The following is a 10,982-nucleotide window of genomic DNA, read 5'->3' as shown; positions in this document are numbered from 1 at the left end:
TTCTGTGAGTTGCGATGGGCTACCATTGTTAATACGTGATTCTGTACATTTACCCCATTCCATCCCAGATGTTGCAGTTAAGAACATACAACTGTACAGTACAGGCCCTTTGGCTCACAAAGTTATAAGCTCAATGTAAACTTCCCCGCTACTTCCACTTGCTCTCTAAGAGTCTCTTAAATGTTCTAACCGTAACTGCCTCTACCGTCACCCCTGGAAGAGTCCAATCCACACACTCAGCACTCTCCAACACTCCTCCTGCACTCTCCTCCAGTCACCCTCAAACACCCCTGCACGTTAGCCATTTCAACCCGGATGCCCACACAATCTATGCCTCTTATCAAGGAAAAGGCTTATGAGGTTGCTTAAGAAAAAGCAACACATTTACAGATTGGGAAAATGTCTGAATTCAGCAAAGAAGGACCAAAGTGTGGATTATAAAAGGGAACAGAATCCAAGAGCAGGCCAGCGAGGAAAAAAACATAACTGCACATTGCTATGCGGTAGGGAAATTCTAGGCTGTTTCTAGAATGGAACATAACATTGTGGGCCGAAAGGCCTGTAATGTGCTGTAGATATCTCTATGTCCTATGATCCATGGAAACGTTGAAACATACAGTGAAATGTGTCGATTTGTGTCAACAACCAACACCGTCTGGGGATGTGCTGCCGTGCTTCCAGCAGCAACGTTCACTAACCCTAACCCGTACGTCTTTGGAACGTGGGAGGAACCTGGAGCACCTGGAGGAAACCCTCGTGGTCACGGGGAGAAGGTACAAACTCCTTCAAGGCAGCATTGGGAATTGAACCCGGGTTGCTTATCACTGGGCTGTGAAGTGTTCAAAGTTCAAAGAACATTTATTATTAAAATATATATAACCTCGAGACTCATCTTCTTCCAGCCAGCCACAAAACAAAGGAGCCCCAAAGAACCCGTAAGAAAAAGATCGTCAAACACCTGACGAGCAGAGAGAAATAAACAAATCATATGAACAATAGAATTAAGCAAATAGCATTCAGAACAAAAACGGGTCCAGAGTCGTGGAGCCCGGAGCTGAGGTTCATCTCAGGTCAGCGGAGAACCAAGTAAACGTCGCGGAGCCGGGAGCAGGCCGCAGATTCAGCCTCAGTCCAGACCAAAATAATAAACGTCGCGGAGCCCGGAGCAGGCCGCAGGTTCAGCCTCAGTCCAGACCAAAATAATAAACGTCGCAGAGCCCGGAGCAGGCCGCAGGTTCAGCTACAGGTCAACCCAAAATAATAAACGTCGCAGAGCCCAGAGCAGGCCGCAGGTTCAGCCTCAGGTCAACTTTAAATAATAAAAATCGCAGAGCCCGGAACAGGCCGCAGGTTCAGCCTCAGTCCAGACCAAAATAATAAAAGTCGCAGAGCCCGGAGCAGGCCGCAGGTTCAGCCTCAGTCCAGACCAAAATAATAAACGTCGCAGAGCCCGAAGCAGGCCGCAGGTTCAGCCTCAGGTCAACCCTAAATAATAAACGTCGCACAGCCCGGAGCAGGCCGCAGGTTCAGCCTCAGGTCAACCCTAAATAATAAACGTCGCAGAGCCCGGAGCAGGCCGCAGGTTCAGCTTCAGGTCAACCCTAAATAATAAACGTCGCGGAGCCCGGAGCAGGCCGCAGGTTCAGCTTCAGGTCAACCCTAAATAATAAACATCGCAGAGCCCGGAGCAGGCCGCAGGTTCAGCTTCAGGTCAACCCAAAATAATAAACGTTGAGGGGCCCGGAGCAGGCCGCAGGTTCAGCCTCAGTCCAGACCAAAATAATAAAAATCGCAGAGCCCAGAGCAGGCCGCAGGTTCAGCTTCAGGTCAACCCTAAATAATAAACGTTGAGGAGCCCGGAGCAGGCCGCAGGTTCAGCCTCAGGTTAACCCAAAATAATAAAAATTGCGGAGCCTGGAGCAGGCCGTAGGTTCAGCTTCAGGTCAACCCTAAATAATAAACGTCGCGGAGCCCAGAGCAGGCCGCAGGTTCAGCCTCAGGTCAACCCAAAATAATAAACGTTGAGGAGCCCGGAGCAGGCCGCAGGTTCAGCCTCAGGTCAACCCAAAATAATAAACGTTGAGGAGCCCGGAGCAGGCCGCAGGTTCAGCCTCAGTCCAGACCAAAATAATAAACGTCGCGGAGACCGGAGCAGGCCGCAGGTTCAGCTTCAGGTCAACCCTAAATAATAAACGTCGCGGAGCCCGGAGCAGGCCGCAGGTTCAGCCTCAGGTCAACCCAAAATAATAAAAATTGCGGAGCCTGGAGCAGGCCGCAGGTTCAGCCTCAGGTCAACCCAAAATAATAAACGTCGCAGAGCCTGGAGCAGGCCGCAGGTTCAGCCTCAGGTCAACCCTAAATAATAAACGTCGCGGAGCCCAGAGCAGGCCGCAGGTTCAGCCTCAGGTCAACTTTAAATAATAAAAATCGCAGAGCCCGGAACAGGCCGCAGGTTCAGCCTCAGTCCAGACCAAAATAATAAAAGTCGCAGAGCCCGGAGCAGGCCGCAGGTTCAGCCTCAGTCCAGACCAAAATAATAAACGTCGCAGAGCCCGAAGCAGGCCGCAGGTTCAGCCTCAGGTCAACCCTAAATAATAAACGTCGCACAGCCCGGAGCAGGCCGCAGGTTCAGCCTCAGTCCAGACCAAAATAATAAACGTTGAGGAGCCCGGAGCAGGCCGCAGGTTCAGCCTCAGTCCAGACCAAAATAATAAACGTTGTGGAGCCCGGAGCAGGCCGCAGGTTCAGCCTCAGTCCAGACCAAAACTGAGAAAACATTGTGGAGCCCATCGCAGAACCAGCCTGACCTTTGCCTCTTGTCTTTTGTGTTAGCCACAACTCTATCATGCAGCAAAGAACTGGTAAATGATAAGGTGCAAGATCACAGCGAGGTAGACTGTCAAAGTCTAGTTGGAAAATAATAGACTGGGCGGGCCAAGTCAGAGCTGTGACACACACATGTGACGAATCTGTTGGGAGGATTTTGTGGCTGAAACTGGCAGCACAGGTAAAGGTTACCACGATGATGTAATGTACTTGGACCATCAGAAAGCCTTTGATAAGGTGTCAGACAAGAGATTATCAAACGATGTGTAAGACTGGGTGTAAGTGCTGTGTGGACTGAGCTGATAATGTTTGCATCCGGGTTCTATAAGGGCTCAGAAACTGCGAACCTGTGTCAATAAATTGGATGGCGGGTGTGAGTGATGTACCCAGCAATGGGGAGAGGAATTAGTCGGTGGTATGGTTGGTGGTGTAGACAGTGTGGTGGGGAAAAGGCTCCCTGCCTCCTTGGTGAATATATATTCCAGCTGGGTAGCCTCTAAACTGACGGCATGAACATCGATTTCTTCTCTCCTCTCCCCTTCTCTCTTTTTCCATTCCCCATTGTGGTTCCCCTCTCACCCCCTTCCTTCTCCTCACCTGCACATCTCCTCCCTCTGGTTCCCCTCCTCTCACGGTCCACTCTCCTCTCCTATCAGATCCCTTCTTCTTCTTCAGCCCTTTACCTCCTCCACCTATCAGCTCCCAGCTTCTGACTTCATCCCCTCCCCCCCCACCCACCCCACTTACCCCCTCACCTGGTCTCACCTGCCAGCTTGTCCTCCTCCCCCTCACCCCCCAACTTCTAACCTACTGCCCCCTTGCTTTCCAGTCCTGAATGTTGACTGCTTATTCCTCTCCGTAAATGCTGTCTGACCTGCTGAGTTGGAACAGCACAGCACAGGCCCTTCGGTCCACAATGTTGTGCCAACCTTTTAACCTACTCCAGGATCACTCGAACCCTTCCTCCCCCATAACCCTCCATTTCCCTTTTATCCATGTTCCTATATAAGGGTCCCTTAAGTGTTCCTGATGTACCTCCCTCTACCACCCCTGGCAGGGTGTTCCACAAACCCACCATTACCTCTGTAAAGAACTTACCTCTGACATCCCTCCCCCATACTCTCCGCTGATCACCGTAAAATTACGTCCCCTCGTATTAGTCATGTCTGCCCTGGGGGAATTCTATTTCCCAGAATTTTGTGCCTGTTGCTGAAGATTTCCAGCGTCTGGAGAATCTCTCGAGTTTTGTTCATCACACCCCCTGAGACTCTGCCCTTGGATACCAGACACAGATCTACAGAGGTCATACTGGCTGCACTGATGGTTTTTCCAGCTGTGGCCATTACTGTCAGCAGGGGAAACCCCTCCCACACCCACCCCACACGCCACCGAGCGGCCCAGTGCCCTGAACACACGGGAGCCCACCGGCGCTCCAATCACAGCTGAGCGCCCGTAGGCAAGGAGTGTTCCGTAAATAACAAAGCTATTTATACAGAAGGTGCAAACACCGTCACCATGGTGCTGTTAATGGAGATGGGGACTAGTGCAGTCACTATTACAGGACCAGCCATAGCTGACCGGTGTTCGATTCCTGCCGCTGCCTGAAAGGAGTTTGCACGTTCGCCCCATGACCGTACGGGTTCCACCTGGGAGTCCTGCATTCCTCCCACAGTCCAAAGACGTCCAGCTAGTAATTATTGGCTTGCTGTGTTGGTGCCAGAAGCGACTCTTGCTGGTTGCCCCAGCACATCCCCAGACTGTGATGATCATTGATGCAAAGGACACATTCCACCAGGTTCAGGAACAGTTATCACCCCTCAACCATCAGGTCCCACACCACTAGGTTCAGGAACAGTTATCACCCCTCAACCATCGGATCCCACACCACCAGGTTCAGGAACAGTTTTCACCCCTCAACCATCAGGTCCCACACCACCAGGTTCAGGAACAGTTATCACCCCTCAACCATCAGGACCAACACCACCAGGTTCAGGAACAGTCATCACCCCTCAACCATCAAGTCCCACACCATCAGGGTCAGGAACAGTTATCACCCCTCAACCATCAGGTCCCACACCACCAGGTTCAGGAACAGTTATCATCCCTCAACCATCAGGTCCCACACCACCAGGTTCAGGAACAGTTATCACCCCTCAATCATCAGGCCCCACACCACCAGGTTCAGGAACAGTTATCACCCCTCAACCATCAGGACCCACACCACCAGGTTCAGGAACAGTTATCATCCCTCAACCATCAGGTCCCACACCACCAGGTTCAGGAACAGTTATCACCACTCAACCATCAGGTCCCACACCACCAGGTTCAGGAACAGTTATCACCCCTCAAACATCAGGTCCCACATCACCAGGTTCAGGAACAGTTATCACCCCTCAACCATCAGGTCCCACACCACCAGGTTCAGGAACAGTTATCACCCCTCAACCATCAAGTTGTCCCAATCTTGTAATGACATCATGGTCGGTTTCCCAATCAGTGGAAAACCAACGTCCACTGTCTTGGGTAAGGTTCTGGGCTAGCATATTTCTACAGATACACGGTGGAGGGCACCGTGACTATTTCTACAGGTACAGAAGCCTGAAGACACACACTCAATGTTTCAGTAACAGCTTCTTCCCCTCTACCATCAGATTTCTGACTGGACAATGAACCCAATCCATCTCCACTTCTTCACCGATTCTCTCTCACACGATTTAATCAAACTTTTTATTGTGACTTATCGTTCATTCGTTCTGTGCCATGTCAGGTGACGTGGGTGATCACGGTCTTTTAAACACGATTGTTCCCGGCATGTTTTTCTACAGAAATGGTTTGCCATTGCCTTCTTCTGGGCAGTGACTTTACAAGACGGGTGACCACGGCCGTTATCAATACTCTTCAGAGAGTGCCTGCCTGACATCAGTGGTCGCATAACCAGGACCGGCTGCTCATACGAGCATCCACCACCTGCTCCCATGGCTTCACGTGACCCTGAATGGGGGCAAAGCAGGGGCTACACCTTGCCCAAGGGCGACCTACAGGCTAGCGGAGGGAAGGAATGCCTTACACCTCCTTTGGTGGAGACGTATCTCCACCCAATTGTAATCTCTATTATCTTGCTGCTCCAGAACAACGCAAGTCAGAATTAATGAAGGTGGTCGTGAGGCTGTGGGCATCAGGCGGTGTAACAGTGGCAGGCTGCGACACCTCTGCATTAGCACAAAGCTGATGATCTCACTAAACTTTGACATACTTGGCACTGTTGTCATGACTACCACCAGCTCATTGGCCTTGGTAACTCATTAACTATTGTATGACTAGCACCTGCAACCTGAGGATGTTAAAGAAATTCGACACGTCTCTATTGGGCCCTTGCCCGTTTTCACCGATGCATTCTGTCCGGACGCTTTGCGGGTTGGTACCTGCCCTCCCGGTGGCCACAGAGCGTGCCGGAGGAACTGGGTCCGGAAGTGTCAGCTGGGTCCGTCTGGGAGTGACCTGAGAGGCAGAGACTGGCCTCGAGAAGGGGCCCGAGGTCGGGGTTGACCACACAGCTTCCGCCCCAGACCCTGGTCACCCACACCCCACACCTTAGGTTCAGGACTCGCGGGTCACTCGGTGTGTGCTGGGACCCAAAGGTGCCATAAAAATGCAAATCACGTCATAAAGCAATACAGCCCTGTCACAGGCCCTTCAGCCCAGCAAACCCATGCTAACCCCATTAACCAGTTAGTCTAAATCTCCTGCATTCGGTCCATATCTCTCTAAGCCCCCCCCCCCCCATGTACGCACCTGTCCAAGAGTTTCTTAAATGACATTACTGTACCTTCCACTGACAGATCGCCCCCTCCCTCGTGTGAAAGAGTCCCTCAGCTCCCTGTCCTAGTCACAGAACAACATTGTGGTGATCTGTTATTCTGCCTGTTCCCATCGACCTGCACCTCAACCACAACCCTCCCATCCAAATACCTACCCAAAATTCGCTTAAACGCTGGAATCAAACTCACGTCCACCACTTCCAGTAGCAGCTCGGCCTTCGCTCTCATCCCCCTCTGAGAAGAAGGTCTCCATAAGGCTCCCCTTAAGTCTTTCACCCTTAACCTATGACCTCTAGTTCTAATCTCGCCCAACATCAGTGGAAAAAGATTACCCTATCTATACCCCTCATCTTTTTGTGCGCCTCTATCAAATCTCCCCACATTCTCACACACTCCAGGGAATGAAGTCCGAACCTTTTTAACCTTTCCCTGTAACTGAGGCCCTCAAGCCCGGGCAACATCCTCTAGATATGACCCACTCACTCTCACCTCTCTTCGGAAACTATTCCCCTTAGCTTTGGACTCCCCTACCCTGAGCAGGACACTGTAACTATCTGCTGTCTCAAAGTAAATTTATTGTCAAAGTACATCTGTCACCATATACTACCCTGATTCATTTTCCTGAGGGCATTTACAGAAAAATAAAGACTTACAACAGAATTTACAAAAAAAACTGTACATGAACAAGGACTGACAAAAAGTCAATGTGCAAATTAAAAAATAAATAATACTGAGAACGAGTTGTGAAGTCCTTGAAAGTGAGTCTATAGTTCATGGAGTCGGTTCAGACTGGGGTGAGTGAAGTTATCCACGTTGGTTCACGAGCCTGATGGTGGAGGTGTGTATTTTAACTGTTCCTGAACCTGGTGGTGTGGGACCTGATGGTTGAGGGGTGATAACTGTCCCTGAACCTGGTGGTGTGGGACCTGATGGTTGAGGGGTGATAACTGTCCCTGAACCTGGTGGTGTGGGACCTGATGGTTGAGGGGTGATAACTGTCCCTGAACCTGGTGGTGTGGGACCTGATGGTTGAGGGGTGATAACTGTCCCTGAACCTGGTGGTGTGGGACCTGATGGTTGAGGGGTGATAACTGTCTCTGAACCTGGTGGTGTGGGACCTGATGGTTGAGGGGTGATAACTGTCCCTGAACCTGGTGGTGTGGGACCTGATGGTTGAGGGGTGATAACTGTCCCTGAACCTGGTGGTGTGGGACCTGATGGTTGAGGGGTGATAACTGTCCCTGAACCTGGTGGTGTGGGACCTGATGGTTGAGGGGTGATAACTGTTCCTGAACCTGGTGGTGTGGGACCTGATGGTTGAGGGGTGATAACTGTTCCTGAACCTGGTGGTGTGGGACCTGATGGTTGAGGGGTGATAACTGTTCCTGAACCTGGTGGTGCAGGACCTGATGGTTGAGGGGTGATAACTGTCCCTGAACCTGGTGGTGTGGGACCTGATGGTTGAGGGGTGATAACTGTTCCTGAACCTGGTGGTGTGGGACCTGATGGTTGAGGGGTGATAACTGTTCCTGAACCTGGTGGTGTGGGACCTGATGGTTGAGGGTGATAACTGTTCCTGAACCTGGTGGTGGGGGTCCTGAGGCTCCTGTACCTCAGAGAAGAGAGCATGACCTACTGATGGGGGTTCCTGATGATGGAATCTGCCAGACGCTCCCCGCCAAGATGCTCTCGGTGGACCGGGTCGCATCCACTACTTTCCGCGCGTTTTCCTGTTTCTGGGCATCGGCGTTTCAATCCCAGGCTGTGATGCGACCAGTCCCTCATTATTTTAAACAAGGTCGTCCTCTGTTGCAAACTATAAAGCGGAACCTGTCCAAACTCCGCGCAACCCTCAGACCCTGACGTCCCGGCAAATCCTCGTAACTCTTCTCCGAACCCAGATCTTTCCGACTGAACGGGTTAACGGGTCAGCTGCTCGGGCTCAGGGGCAGGACTCGGGGGGCAAGGGAGGAGGGCCCTCACTCTGGGTTGGAGACTGGCCCGGGTTTACCCAGAGACAAAGTTCCGGGGCGACGGGACCCATCCTCGGGAGTCAGACCGGATCGCCGACTGCCCGCCGGTCCGGGACCCCGACCCGCTCGGACTCACCGATCAGTTTCCCGACGCAGGTGCTGAACGGGTCTTTGGGGCTTTTACCGAACGCCATCCGCCCGGTTCCGCTCCGGCTCGACTCGGATCCCGCTGTCGGAGAAGCGCTGCGGGCGGGGACACGGGGCGGGACCGGGGGCGGGACGCATCGACACCGGATCCACTCCCGGAATCGGTCCAGCACCGTCCGGCCCAGCGTGACCATCCACATCAATCCCATTTACCCATAAAGGACCAGGAGTGATCGCCCCCCCCTCCACCGGGCTGTTAAACTCGCCCCCCCTGCTACCTGCCAGCACACCTGTACACTCTGTCCCTGCACCCCCCCACCCCAATTCTCATCCTCACCCCCCCACCCCAATTCTCATCCTCACCCCCCCCACCCCAATTCTCATCCTCACCCCCCCCCCCGGGCTGTTAAACTTGCCAACACCCTGCTCCCTCCCAGCACACCTGTACACTCTGTCCCTGCACCCCCCCACCCCAATTCTCATCCTCACCCCCCCCCCCCCGGGCTGTTAAACTTGCCAACACCCTGCTCCCTCCCAGCACACCTGTACACTCTGTCCCTGCACCCCCCCCACCCCAATTCTCATCCTCACCCCCCCCCCCCAATTCTCATCCTCACCCCCCCCCCCCGGGCTGTTAAACTTGCCAACACCCTGCTCCCTCCCAGCACACCTGTACACTCTGTCCCTGCACCCCCCCCACCCCAATTCTCATCCTCACCCCCCCCCGCCCCAATTCTCATCCTCACCCCACCCCCCGGGCTGTTAAACTTGCCAACACCCTGCTACCTCCCAGCACACCTGTACACTCTGTCCCTGCACCCCCCCCACCCCAATTCTCATCCTCACCCCCCCCCCCCGGGCTGTTAAACTTGCCAACACCCTGCTACCTCCCAGCACACCTGTACACTCTGTCCCTGCACCCCCCACCAATTCTCATCCTCACCCCCCCCCCCCCGGGCTGTTAAACTTGCCAACACCCTGCTCCCTCCCAGCACACCTGTACATTCTGTCCCTGCACCCCCCCCCCCAATTCTCATCCTCACCCCCCCCCCCCCGGGCTGTTAAACTTGCCAACACCCTGCTCCCTCCCAGCACACCTGTACACTCTGTCCCTGCACCCCCCCCCCCCCGGGCTGTTAAACTTGCCAACACCCTGCTCCCTCCCAGCACACCTGTACACTCTGTCCCTGCACCCCCCCCACCCCAATTCTCATCCTCACCCCCCCCCGCCCCAATTCTCATCCTCACCCCACCCCCCGGGCTGTTAAACTTGCCAACACCCTGCTACCTCCCAGCACACCTGTACACTCTGTCCCTGCACCCCCCCCCACCCCAATTCTCATCCTCACCCCCCCCCCCCCGGGCTGTTAAACTTGCCAACACCCTGCTCCCTCCCAGCACACCTGTACACTCTGTCCCTGCACCCCCCCCCCCCAATTCTCATCCTCACCCCCCCCCCCCCCCGGGCTGTTAAACTTGCCAACACCCTGCTCCCTCCCAGCACACCTGTACATTCTGTCCCTGCACCCCCCCCCCAAATTCTCATCCTCACCCCCCCCCCCCCGGGCTGTTAAACTTGCCAACACCCTGCTCCCTCCCAGCACACCTGTACACTCTGTCCCTGCACCCCCCCCCCCCGGGCTGTTAAACTTGCCAACACCCTGCTCCCTCCCAGCACACCTGTACACTCTGTCCCTGCACCCCCCCCACCCCAATTCTCATCCTCACCCCCCCCCGCCCCAATTCTCATCCTCACCCCCCCCCCCCCCGGGCTGTTAAACTTGCCAACACCCTGCTCCCTCCCAGCACACCTGTACACTCTGTCCCTGCAACCCCCCCCCCCCCAATTCTCATCCTCACCCCCCCCCCGGGCTGTTAAACTTGCCAACACCCTGCTCCCTGCCAGCACACCTGTACACTCTGTCCCTGCAACCCCCCCCCCCAATTCTCATCCTCACCCCCCCCCCGCCCCAATTCTCATCCTCACCCCCCCCCCCCCCGGGCTGTTAAACTTGCCAACACCCTGCTCCCTCCCAGCACACCTGTACACTCTGTCCCTGCAACCCCCCCCCCCCAATTCTCATCCTCACCCCCCCCCCCCGGGCTGTTAAACTTGCCAACACCCTGCTCCCTGCCAGCACACCTGTACACTCTGTCCCTGCAACCCCCCCCCCAATTCTCATCCTCACCCCCCCCCGCCCCAATTCTCATCCTCACC

At 54.3% G+C, this 10,982-nt stretch overlaps 1 protein-coding gene across 1 annotated transcript in view; it reads right to left on the bottom strand.

The window, feature by feature from the left end:
* Window positions 1-8,999, bottom strand: part of LOC132379890 (TOM1-like protein 1) — a 60,963-nt gene extending 51,964 nt beyond the window's left edge. The window contains exon 1 of the mRNA XM_059948188.1: window positions 8,754-8,999. Coding sequence (XP_059804171.1) covers window positions 8,754-8,973 — 220 coding nt within the window. The 5' untranslated portion in view covers window positions 8,974-8,999. The remainder of the gene's footprint in view (window positions 1-8,753) is intronic.
* Between the last annotated feature and the right edge of the window lie 1,983 nt (window positions 9,000-10,982).

The sequence above is a fragment of the Hypanus sabinus genome, chromosome 23 (assembly GCF_030144855.1).
Source record: "Hypanus sabinus isolate sHypSab1 chromosome 23, sHypSab1.hap1, whole genome shotgun sequence".
NCBI classification, from domain to species: domain Eukaryota; kingdom Metazoa; phylum Chordata; class Chondrichthyes; order Myliobatiformes; family Dasyatidae; genus Hypanus; species Hypanus sabinus.
This window is presented reverse-complemented; position numbering and strand designations above follow the sequence as displayed.